Genomic DNA, 12778 nt, shown 5'->3' with positions numbered 1-12778 from the left:
CTTAACAGTCCCACACTCACACTCTCATGGATGCACTGAGCATTCGGTATCTTGCTGAAGGATAGTCTGACATATAGAAAAACACTTACTTCTGACTAGTCAACAGCCCACTTCATCTTCTGAACCACACCTCCCACAAAACATAAGTTTGCATTTAGATATAATAACCGGGATCTTCTTAACAGCCTGCTTTTAGTTTCAGAAAGAACTTCAGGCGTGTAAATATGCTCTGGGTAAAGGGACTCCATCCACACAAACATGAACTAATTCTCCACATTCAGTTTTTCATATAGACTTTTAATTTACACATAAATAGTAGAGAAACTACAAGAACATTCTGAAATACATCTGCAATAACAGCTTCTAATGATAACATTTTCTCAGTAAATGACAACTTTGTCCATTTATTTTATAAACAAGATGGGTGGGTTGTCATTTTTGCTCTTTTTGATTTTGCTCCAACATCACCATCATCGCCACCACCCCTGTGTCTCTTTCTTTTTCATTTCACATTATAATAAATAGTATTTTCACAATTGGGGTCTCAGGAGTTGATACTCAAATAAATAAACAAAAAAAAAGCAAAAACACACACGCACACACAGAGATAGGTAGAATGACTATGAAGTTCAGTATTCATATGTATGACATTTTATACAATAAGGTGAAATAATTTACATATAAATATACAACACTGACAAACTTCAGGCCTTTGCTCTGGATGCTCTTTCTGGAGAGACAGCACGTGTACAGAGTTTTCATTTCTAAAACCCAGAGGCAGATTCTGCAGCTGATGGCAGCAATATTTATTTGGTGATAATCATAAGACGTTACAACAGGAAAACGTCTGGCGGGAGAACGAACCATACCTTCACTGTGTCTTACAGCTGCTCAGTTCCATATGGTACACAGTCTGCAGTTAATGTGACACAGGATATCATTTCAGGTAACTTTGACTTTATAAATAAAATAATAAATGCATAATCAGATCTGACATTAATTAAGGAGAAGGTAAAAACATCAGATGGTGTGTAAACTGGAAAATGTATGAACATATACAGTCTTTTGGAGGTTTTTTTTTTGTGGTACCATGTTGTAATGGTACCATTGTAGATTCACCAAGTGCTTTATTTATTTATTTTAATTCATCTGACATACTAAACCAAGGTTGTGTGTGTCCAGCCATTGACAAACTGGTGGTGGTGGCTCGTGTTTACAGGAAAGGATTAGAGTTGAACATGATGAAGTCCCTTTGGGATCAAATGTTGATAATAAATAAATGTTGTCGTGCTTGTTTCTCTTCAGGGCCATCACTTGGTGATACAAATGCAACCTATCTTAGTCCTTTTTCATCCAGAGTTTGGCCAATGTACAGTTGAGTCCACGGGCAGATAAAAACATCCAGTCTTTATTTACTTTTTTTTATGCCTGGAAATGAGTTTTCTGACATCTACAACTGCCTTCCTGGCGGTCCTCAAAGGCTGAGGTTGCTTTGGTCCCGGTTGGTTAATGCTTTGAATGTGACTGCCAACACACTCGCAGTGTCACAGGTTTCAGTCAATTAAGTTTAGCTCAGTCAGACAGGGAACTTGAACCAGGGAAGAAGAGGAAAAACTTTAGAAATCTTTTACCAGTGTGATGTCCCACAGCCTCACATGAGTTAGCAGGCAGTGTGTAGAGAGCAACTAACAGAGGCGATATCGAAGAAGCAGCAGAATAATTGCTGTCCCACGAAAAGTAATATAATGTATGATATAATTTCACATCCTCTCTGTCGGTGATGGTCTCTGTCAGTTTTCTGTGTGCTCATCCTAAAAAAAGGGAAATTACATTAGTTTTACATTCAGGGTAAGAGTTTTTCCACACTGATTTAACTGATTGTTTAGAGTCACCCCAGATAATTATAATAAAATTTAGCCAGTAAAGCCAAGTGTGTTAATGCTATAAGATAGTTTACTATCAATCAAATGAAAAGTAAGTATATTTCACTGTCTTGCCATTATCTCTATTATGATGTAAATATGAAGCTTAATGCGGTTTAGTTTGTCAAAAGCTATAATAAAATAAATTTAAAGCTCGCTCATTAGAAACTTTGCTGAACTCTACATCCATTGTGTCAAATTGGTAAATGGCTTTTTCTCTTTATTTTTTAAATGTGATAACTACTTATTTTTACATTTCTTCAAGCTTCATTTTAAATACACTGAAAAATATTCACCTCTTTGCTACTTGTTGAGATGGGAGCTGATCTTTTCTTTTCTGATGATGTTTGCGTAGGGAATCTGAAAGGCAAAAACAAGACATAAAATGTTAGATTCATCTTCAAGAAATACAATTAACAATAAAAAAGGTTCTCTAAAGTAAACTTTACTATTATGATTTTATCATTGGTAGAAATATGGAAATCCAAAACTCTAGCCAAGCTGGTGAAAGTAAAATTCTATCACACGACAACACAAATTAAACATTTTTTGGAGTTCATTTGCATGTCTGTGTGAAATTAATGTGTCATTACTCTCAGACAGATCCATCTGCTGGTTCTAGACACATTTGTCAATTGTTTACGTGAGTATGTGCATTTGGTGTGCACATACAGGCTTATAAATTAGCTTGAACCCATATTCATAATCGCCTGCCTTTGTGATTACATGAATGCAGCGTGTTCTTGTGTGCGTTTTGGCGCACGCCTTGCCACTGTGTGCACACAAGCGTGTACAGTGGTGGCATGTGTCAGAAAGCAAAGACAAACAGCGTCTGTCAGCCTGTCTGCCAGCTGCTCCAGTGATTGATGTCGACGGAAACACTCAGATGGCTGCAAAGGAACTTCTCACCCGTGAAAGACAAACTAGATGATTGGCTCTGTCTTTTGATGGACAAATAAGCAAACGTACGTGTCCGGTCGAGTCCTAGTGATGGCTTCATTTATTCATCATTTAATTTTTGTGTTTGTTTTAACCCATGCCTAGGATTTCCCAAGTATGCATATACTAGCAGTAGTCAGAGAATTGACTGGCACATTTCCTCATCGGTTTTTGATTTTTTTTTTGTTTCTGTTCATGTCATGTCACTGTAGTTTAGTAAGTACTGCATAATTAGTCTTAATTATATTTTTTCTCGAAATCCTTGCAGACATTTTTAAGGCAATCACAAAGATTTTCTTTTATTTGTGTATCTAAAAAAGGGTGTTTAATTTGTCATTTAAAAGCATATTTCCATCAGTGTTAAGTACTACCATTAGTAGTCTTACCATCTGTAATTGTTGGACCATCTCCTCTCTGTAGGCGAGCTCTCGTTTCATCTGATCTTGAAAATTGTCTGAAATTAGGGTACAATAAAAACAAACCTTAATTAGCTGGAGTGTGTGTTGTCATTTTGGAAAATTATTAAGTGGAGTGATAAAGACAGAAAAGGGTTGAGCTAAAAAAATGGGGAAAATAAAAAACTGAAAGGTAAAAATGGGGATAAAGGTAAAGATATAAGAGACCGCAAGAAAGACAGAAAAGGAGACGTTGCCCTTCAGAGTATGGAAACTAAAAGGAAATCAGGGTAAGGGGGAAAAAACTGACTTACGGAAGACAGGAAATGGTGAGGTGCCCTTCAAAGCGTGAAACTCTTGCTCCAGTCTCCTCCTGAAGTCGATCTGTTCCAGCAGAACCTTCTGGAGCTCCTCTACAGAAGGACAGAAGAAAGCAGAAGGAAAATATGAGAGTTGGTTGCATTAAAATATTCTCTCACAATCTCACAAATGTCCACTAATGTCCATCCAGTATAGATTACTAATTTTCTATGGTCAGTGCAGCTGAGATGTACTCAAACAGTCCTTACCTTTCTCCATGCTCTCAACATCCTTTTTCAGCTGCACAGGAGAAGCAGCACCCTGGCTTTGATCGCCTGAAAACATGAAAAGACTTCATTTCAAACTTTGAAATGAATTGTTAATTAAACTGGGATTTGATCCATGAACAGGAAACGAGTACAAAACAAACAAATAAAAAAATAATGAATTTAAGGCCATGCTCATAAACTATAAATGATCTTGAAATCAGTTATTCAAAAGCAACCGGAAAAGCTACAAATGTAAGTAAAGTTAAGTGAAAGCATCGGGCATCATTTGATCGCCCAAAGGAGGTTAGGTCTGTTTGTTAGATCAGGATAAGGGTGAGAACAGAATGTGCACAGTGAGACCCGAAAAGAAAAGCAACAGACTGGATGGCAAAAGTGTGAGGAAAAATTAGGAGAAACAATGTCCATAAACACCTAATAAATCAGTATGAATAACAAAGAAAAAATACAAAAATACAATAAAATTTGCTGATCAAAAGACTGATCAAAAAGAGAGTGATAACCCTTCAGAAACTAAAAGAGTAAGTCAGCTGACTTTGTGTGCAGAAAGCCAAAGTGAAGTGTAAGTGTAAAGTGAAGTATTGCAAAAACAGCTTGCAGTCTCCATTATTAGGACAGAACTACTTGGTTTTTATTTTGTCATGGACTAATTTAGTTTCCTCCTCCCTTGTGTGCATCACGTCTTAAGTTGTGAATTTTCTCCCGTCAGCTGTAAGTGAAGCATTGCAATTCATGTTCTGGCCTCTAGGTGTCAGTACAAGTTCATGGAAACTACTCATAATGACAGGAGACTATGACGAGCTTTACTGCTCTGGCCTCTTATTGTAATATCATGCTTCGTCCAATCTAGTCAGAGAGATTTGAGTTAATCATCTGGTGGCTGTTAAAGCTGAAGAAGGGCGGAGATGTGGAAAGTTTTGATTTTACTACAAACGTTAAGGTTTTTTGACCAATACAAGTGGTTCGTGCAAACTAAAGCAGGATTTCAAAGCCATAAATATGGTTTAAAAAAACATCCTCACAGTTAAAAGTGTGAATGTTTTATAAAATATATGTTTTGTCTTTTTTTAAAACTCCTGGAGGATAAATCTACTTGTTGCTTTGAAAGTCTGCCTCAGAACAAATATCTCCATTACATGCTGTGTTTTTCCTTCAGATTTCCAGTGTCTGTCATGGTAAGCATGCATGTGTGTGTTTGAGCTAATGTCTGAATTGTGACAATGAGGCATTGAATGCCTTAATGAAGCAAGTGAGCACCCTCGATATGTGTATTCTCCTCCAGTCATTTCATGTCCTGGCTCCTTAAGCCTCCCTATGCTTCTCTCTCTCTCTCTCTCTCTCTCTCTCTCTCATTTAGAACAGAGAGAGCTCTCCTCTCTCTCCTCCTCTCCTCTCCTCTCTCCTTTCCTCTCCTCTCTCTGTCTCATTTGACAAGCAAATTTGCAGACAGTGCCCGAGGATAACAACCTCGTTTGACAGTCAATTAACCGTGAATAGTCAAAGCCAAGGCGGTTTGCATTACATAAATGGAAAATTAGATTATTTTTTCTCCCTAGAAACAGAGGGAGAGTTTAAAGACAGTGGAGGGGGGTGGAGGGACTCGGAGGAATCAGGCCTTCTAATCACGTAGAGCTTCCCACCGCCCAGGGAGACGTTTGGCAATCAGGGGAAAGGTGGTCTCATTTAATTTGTTTCGTGTAATTTTTCGAAATACATTATACATTATGCACAGGGATCATTACGATGTGTGTGCGTGTGGGGGTTGAGGGAATGGGGGGGTAGATATAAATGTTGGCACAGATGTCATAAAGCACTTTTAATGTCTTCCTGACAGATATAAAAAGGTAATAAGCTGTGATCTTTTTCAAACGGGAAAGGTTTTTTTGCGCTGAGAAAGGGGAAAAAAGGCAATTATGTCGGGGGCGATATGGGTCTGGGATGGAGATTGCCAGCGCGGCTGCTTATCTCTGAGCTGATGTTTTCTTGTTGAACTATAACGGCCCCCCTAAGAGTAACAGCCCTAGCGACAACGCCACTAAAGAGAGGAGCCGTGGCAGAGCGGCGAAAGAGGCAGCTTTGCACTGCTGTTTCATCTCTGTGTGTATTTATATGAATCCCTTAACTTGCCATCTGAGAGGACATGGAGATGGAGATGGATAAAGCTTAAGAGTCAAAGGCTTTCCCTCACTGGCTGAACTGTTCTGAATGTCATTTGTGTAAGAAATCAGTGTCATTTTGCAAATAAAGTCATAAAGTGTCAGTTTTTAATCAGCATTTTAATCACAAGTAGGTTTATTTCTTAATATAAATAATAATCAGTGTCATCAAAAACCAAATATAAGCAGACGGTACCCATTCCATCCCAGTAATTATACTTTCGGTGTCTGACTTACCAGTTTCAACTTTTGCCTTTAGTTTATTTTCTGTGTTCTATCTGAATGCAGCTGTTTTGCAACCACTTATAAAAAAAAGAATAAATACAAAAACGTGAGTTTTTATACCTGAGTTCTCCCTCCAGTAGTCCGGGGCCGACGTCTCAGTCTCTGGTACAAAGAAACTATTCTGTTCTTTTGTTTCATCTGAGAAAAGATGAGAGCGAAAGACAGGAAGACAGACAGGAAGAGAGATTCAGTAAGGGCCATTGGCTGAGCTGGTTATCCGGACACATGGAGATAACTAAGTGTACGCATGATGTGTGCGTCTCCTTTGTGTGTATGCATTTGGGAGCTATGGTCGAGCGTACGCATGTGTGTTTGTCAACGCACTGCGAGAAAACACGGGGAAGACATTTTCTTCGGGAAAGGGGTCAGAGTGGGAGATGAGAGGAGCAAATGAAACGTCACAGGAATATGAGCCTCACAGGAACACAGGGACACTATAAAACCACTCACTCAGACAATAAATGAAACAAAGATGCTATAATACAACAGACTCGGACATCTGATGAAGCAAATAGTAACAGTTTGCTGAAATAGATTGTGTAATGCTATTTGATGAAACAGTGTAAAAAACATTTGATGAAACTGAGACATCGTAAAACAACTGCAGGGTGGAAGATGTAGCGTCCAACAAACCATGCAACCAATATAGTGATTTCTGGAGATTATATATGAGAGATTATTTGCTGTTGCAAATTTGATGGAGAAAAAAAAGGATGATGTTTAATGTGCTTTTTAACTTTTGTGTCAACAACTATTTTTCAGTTTCAAAACTAATGCATTTAATTAGATTTCTGCAATGCCGTGTTCTGTGTTGTGGAGACTTTAAAATGAAAAACTGTTCCAAAAGATTAAAATGTTTGCGCTTACCGGAAATGCTGGAATTGTCTTTGGTTGCATATGCAGGAAGTCCTTCGTCTCTGTTTTTGTGAACCTGGAAATCAAATATAGTTGATAAATATTTAATTTACATGTTGCATAAGACAATAAATTTAAAAAATTGGAACATGCACTGAGGCAGGGCAGGCTGATTCTGATTACTGATAATACTAATACTAATAATAATTTAATCTGCAATATACTGGAGACTATGCTTTTATTCCTCAAAAGGAATACTGGGATAAATCTGCAGTATGTTGCTAGATTGATAGTTTAACCCCCCCAAAGAAAACCATTGTCATAATTGAACCTCTACTTCCTGGTTAACATGGGAGTCGACAGGTTAAAGATTAGAGTTGCCCTAACAAGCTGGGGTGACAGAGGGAGAACAAACACAATGTGGCCATTAAACAAGCCACACCTGGGCCTATTAGCTAGTATCAGAGTGAGGTGACTGTCTTCATGTCTATGGGGAGAAACCAGCCTATCAATCTGCTTATGCAGATCACACCACTGCCTGACTGTGGCACCATTTAAATAATAATTAGCTAAAGTGGCCTGTGGGGATATTTACGTTTTTGTAAGCTGTGTCCTCCCGGTGAGGTGGGGTGGAGCTTGAGAGAGGTAAGCTGGCAGGAGGGGAGGTGGGCAGGCTGGGAGACTCCTGCTGGATCGGATCTGAGGATGATCGAGGGGAAGTACCGGGATACATTGCGCCACTCCCTCTATCTTTCCCCCTATCCTCTCCAGCATTGTCACTCAGCGCAGAGAGGTACAGGTCGGTTTGAGTCTGTGGTGGTCTGTTTGTAAAGCTTTCCTCCTCTTCATCATCTTGCTTTGATGACTCCACATCCACTTCCCCCTCCTCCTCGCTTTCTGCTCCCTCCGGTTCCCCATCGCCTCCGCTTTCACTTCCATAGCTGCAACTGCTCGTTGGTGATAGCCGCGGGTGTTGGTCTGATCTGGTGACTACAAAGTCCTCATCTGTTGCTCCAGTGACTCCTCCGCCATTGCTGTGGAGCTTGGCAATGCTTTCTGCATCTTTGATGACAGGTCGGAACGCAGAGCCATAGCTTGGCTTCCTTGATTGGAGAGTTGGGTTCTCCAGTAGTTTGAGCCAGCCCTCTGAGGTGACAGGGCGAGGGTCGGTGGTAACTGTTGTACACTCTGTGTCAAACAGCCCAGATTTGGGTGTGGTGGACCCGCCACTGGGAGTCATAGTTGCACTGATCCCATTTCCATTTCCACTCACAGCTCCAGATTCACTGGGGTCTGAGAGATCCAGAAAGGCCTGCCTGAGTGAGGGGTTGTCTGTCAGGGAGGAGAGGGTGCTGGGCTGAGGATGGATGTAAGTGGGGACAGGGATTCCTCCTGCTGCTCTTGGCGGCCAAAACATGCAGAAAGGAGGATAAAAAGAGTCTTTTCGACCGGGCCATAAAAGACCAGACAACCCTGCCCCTTTCTGTCCAGCTGGCACATCACTGTCCTCTTTTTTCTGCTGGCAGAGGCCAAATGCTGGAAAGGGATAAGGGGAGGGGAAGAGTGATGTAGGAGGGAACTTCTGCAGCATGCCGAAACCTTTGCTTGGGACAGGAATGACAGGGTAACTACGTGGTGTCTTACGAGGAGACAGACTCCCTCCATCCAGATCGTCCTCATCTTCAAAGCGGGTTCTTTTCTGAGCACCCAGCTCAGGTCCCATCACATGAGGCACCACCGAACCCGACAGACTCTTCATGGGACCCATAGCAGAACACTGAGCAGACGAGGGCAAGGCTCTCTTTCGGCTGCCTCCATTGAACATAGCTTTGACATCTTCCCACGCATAAATTAACTCCTCTGGTGGATGTTTGTCGGTGAGTTTGAGGTGTCGTCGCCAGGAATTAAAGTTGGCAGCATCAGGCTGGGTGTACTTGGCTTCTGGTGTTGAGCGGTGGGAATGGAAAATAAACTTATTTGGGGAGAAGTACATGTTGCAGAAGGAACACTTGATGCATTTGGCCCTTGAACTATTGTAGCGTGCAGGAATGAAGTTACCACGGCAACCCCAGGCGCACTCATGCGTTACATCGAAGGCAAAGTTGTCAGGCAGTTTCGGTGGCGTGTTCTCTCCGAGAAAGGACTTGCACAGACGCTCAGCTTCACGCTTGGTGATCATGCCACAGCGTCGTGACGAGATGGGCATGGCGCCGGCCCTTCGGAGTATCTCCAGCTGAACCGGCGTGCACTGAACGCAGGTGATGCCCAGTGCCACCCGACGATTGTGAATCTCATTATAACTGTAATTCTTGAGGAGTGTGTTGGAAATCTGCGCCAAGCAAAGTCTCTCTGTGTTATCTATGACCAGTGATACAATGGGAACGCCATAAAGGAAGACCTGGCCAACCTGGTTGGGTTTGAGTGGTGAGGAGGAAGAAGAAGGAGAGGGTGACGATAAGGAAGAGGATGAAGAGTGGAGATGGGTGGGCCTGGGTGGAGTCAGGGGTTCCTGTTGGTAGGGGCCTGTTGAGCTTGTCATTATGATATCAGTAGGGCTTGAAAGATGAGTCTTGTCCATGCTCAGATGAAAAGTAAAAAACCTGGAAAGAAAGAAAGAAAGAAAGAAAGAAAGAAAGAAAGTTCAACATTTGTTAATTCATAAATAACCTTTTAAAACAGTTTACGAGCACTTCTTTTCTACCTGTATTATCAGCAATATGAAATGAGTTTCTGATTACCTAATATACACTTCAACCAAATAAATATTCCTCAAAATAATAAATAACAGAGAAGTGGATAAGGGAGAGCAAAGAGAATAAACAAAAAATCCAGTGAAATGTAATATTTTGAATTAAATGTATCTGATTACCCTTTTAAAGTCTGTTTTTTTTTAAAGAAAGTGAACAATTAATTTAGAAATATTTTGACATCACAACTAAATGCTTATTTCAATATTTTAATGTATTTTAATTTTAACTATTCTTGCAATTTCATAAGGGGCACAGAAAACGAAGCTGAATTGTGCAGATGGAATATTATTGCTGTTACTTGTTTTGATGACAGCAAACATATTTTTTTAATGCTTAGGAGGTATATCTTCATGTGGCTCCTGTGAATTTTTGAATTATCAAATGGGAAAAATGATTCATAACTCTAATGTGTGTTAGCCTGCGGGAGCTTTCATAGGCAATAAACTAAAAAAAGAGGAGGATGAAAAAACACTCTTTCATAAGCACTTCTGTGAAGTGTACTTTAAAAAAAGAATCATTTAAAAATAATTTAAAATAAAATAATGTAAATACCACCAATAGCACATACAGTATTTTAGTAAGGTTGCATATAGTTATTATTATTATTATTTCTGTACCATTCATAAGGTGTTGCTTTAACTATGATGCCAATCTTATTGCCTTTAATAGAACTGTGGCACTTCAGATGTCCCATTCGTGCGTTACTTCATATACTTTTTATTGTGTTTGTTTATTGTGTTCATTTTAATATACCTTATATTTTTGCATATATTTTAAGTATGATAATGATAATTACTGAATATAACGAATAGTGTAAAATAAGAGATTTATATGAGCTTCTTGAGAATAAAAGTTATTATTTGTAAATGTATTATAAATGTATTGTTTTTACTTTTTTTAGAAACAGCAAATTTGCATGTCAGAAATTTCCATAATTCACTCACAGCGCATCTATTTTATATTGGTTCTGCATTCACACACAGTTGTGATATATTTTAAAAACCAGTATAATATTTTACGAACATTTCACGAAATTTTAAATTAAAGAGATCGTTGCTAAGAAATTACAATACATTTATACATTCTAAGAAATTAAATAATTACATTGCGTATTACAGAAAATGGACACTGGGTCCAACAATGTAAAACAACAGCGTTTCTTTTTCTTCTTCTATTTGATTTAACTACTCATAGGTACAGCATAAAGACGAAACGCAGGACTCCGTATATCAGAACTTTAACTCAAGAATTCAGTCCGTCTTTAAATTTTACAATATTAAAATTTTTCTTTACATATTTCTATTTTTTTCTCGCTTATGCTGTTTTTTCCTCTTTTTTCGCCGAAAACACAAATGCTTCCATTAAAGTTTTCACAAATGGGTTTCACGTTTAACTTCGGTAGAACAGTAGAACAAAATTAAAAACAACAACAATAACAACAACAACAAAATAATAACAATAATAACAACAACAACAACATTAATAATAACAATATATTCCAAAGAAATCTAGAGGACTGTGAGTTATACATGCATCGCATTTTTGAATCATTTTTACAAGCTTGTTCTCTGTCCCCACTGTTCATGTAACACAAATCGATAACGGTCACTTTTACAACACTTTAACCAGAGTAAGCTCGGGAATGATGAGCAGTCCTTACCTTCGACTTTGGGGAAAATCCCAAAACGCGTCAAAAATATCCCTGTCACGAGAGAAATCGATTTATCCTGCGCAGCTTTAAAAGACTCATTTTATCACGTACAAAAACAAACAAACGAGAAACCTGAATTGTATCCGGGAAACACGTGGAAGCGGCTCCGGCTATTTTTTATTTATTTACTTTTTAACTGTGGAGAGAGCCTGCTCATGAGATGTGAGTAAACTGCGGCACTGGCGTCGGCTTTATTCCCTTTTCTGAGACACCTCGCGCAGTCCTAATCCCCCCTCCTCTCTCTCTCCCTCTCTCTCTCTCGCGCGCTCTCTCTCTCTCTCTCACACCCGGCAGCACACCTGCCTCGAGTTTGATTGGCGTGTGGCGCGAGCTCAGCCCACCATCCAGGACAGACACCCGCACACCTTCACGCGCGCACACAGACCTCCCACCTCCCGCCTTCCCTCACTGCGCCGCTCTGTCCAAGTGAACAGCTAAAATGACGTCTCCCTAACTGTCAGCGAAACGCTGGAAAACTCAAATTAACGCCACAGAGGTCCAGGGTAACATACGCACGACACTGGAATGCGTCCAGAGCGCGCGCCTTCAAACTTTAAGCAGCCACCTACACTAAAAAAGACAAACCCAGGATTTAGGAGGGGCGCAATTTTAGCTATTTTACTAACCATATCATCGGCCTAATGAATATTAATTTCAGCTTAAGTGGTTATTTCCACACAGATCCAGAACCAACCATAACTACGCTACAAGCTGTTGCCATCAGATGGTTGTCTGCTGTTGGTCCGCGGGACGCACACCGCGAGTTGCAAATTAATTACCACCAAACTGTTGTTAAAAGAGACTGCTGGCAGCACACACGGTCAGCCGAAGAGACTTGAATTGGAAATGTGGCTTTTAAACACAGACATGGTGTGGAGTAAAACACTAGCTTGGCCGTGGGGGCCGAAGAAAGGAAAAATAAAAGCTGAGACAGCAGACAGACAGGCAGGCAGACAGTCTGAGGATCAGAATAATATCTGTCAGGGCAGCTGATACCCACATTCAACCCTGAGCAGGCTTTTGGAAATATGACTGTCTAAACATGTGCAGGTCGTTTCCAGGACTTTTAAACGGCAGCAGGAAGCATACTGCAATCTATATCATATGTTGTAACCGAGGCTCAGCGATGCTCCCAGCTAACACACGATGCTATAAAAGGTGCAATTCACCTGATAAGG

At 40.1% G+C, this 12778-nt stretch overlaps 1 protein-coding gene across 1 annotated transcript; it reads right to left on the bottom strand.

Annotated features, from left to right (window-relative positions):
- Positions 1-11807, bottom strand: skor2 (SKI family transcriptional corepressor 2). Its single transcript, XM_019361239.2, has 9 exons — positions 11550-11807; positions 7735-9739; positions 7152-7215; positions 6345-6422; positions 3826-3891; positions 3571-3669; positions 3248-3315; positions 2219-2282; positions 1-1811 (listed from the first exon to the last, which is right to left on the bottom strand). The coding sequence occupies exons 2-8, from the start codon at positions 9715-9717 to the stop codon at positions 2226-2228; spliced, it is 2415 nt and encodes an 804-aa protein (XP_019216784.1). The 5' UTR covers positions 9718-9739; positions 11550-11807; the 3' UTR covers positions 1-1811; positions 2219-2225.
- Between the last annotated feature and the right edge of the window lie 971 nt (positions 11808-12778).

The sequence above is a fragment of the Oreochromis niloticus genome, linkage group LG7 (assembly GCF_001858045.2).
Source record: "Oreochromis niloticus isolate F11D_XX linkage group LG7, O_niloticus_UMD_NMBU, whole genome shotgun sequence".
Classification (NCBI taxonomy): Eukaryota; Metazoa; Chordata; class Actinopteri; order Cichliformes; family Cichlidae; genus Oreochromis; species Oreochromis niloticus.
Note: the sequence above shows the minus strand (reverse complement) of the source record. Positions and strands in the feature narration are given on the sequence as shown.

Bases quoted from the DNA above. Each gene is read 5' to 3' on its own strand.
- skor2 (XM_019361239.2), bottom strand. From the start codon at position 9,717: ATGGACAAGACTCATCTTTCAAGCCCTACTGATATCATAATGACAAGC. The intron at 3,892-6,344 runs GTATAAAAACTC...TCATGTTTTCAG, and splicing joins CTACTGGAGGGAGAACTCAG to GCGATCAAAGCCAGGGTGCT. The intron at 2,283-3,247 runs GTAAGACTACTA...TTTGCCTTTCAG, and splicing joins TGGTCCAACAATTACAGATG to ATTCCCTACGCAAACATCAT.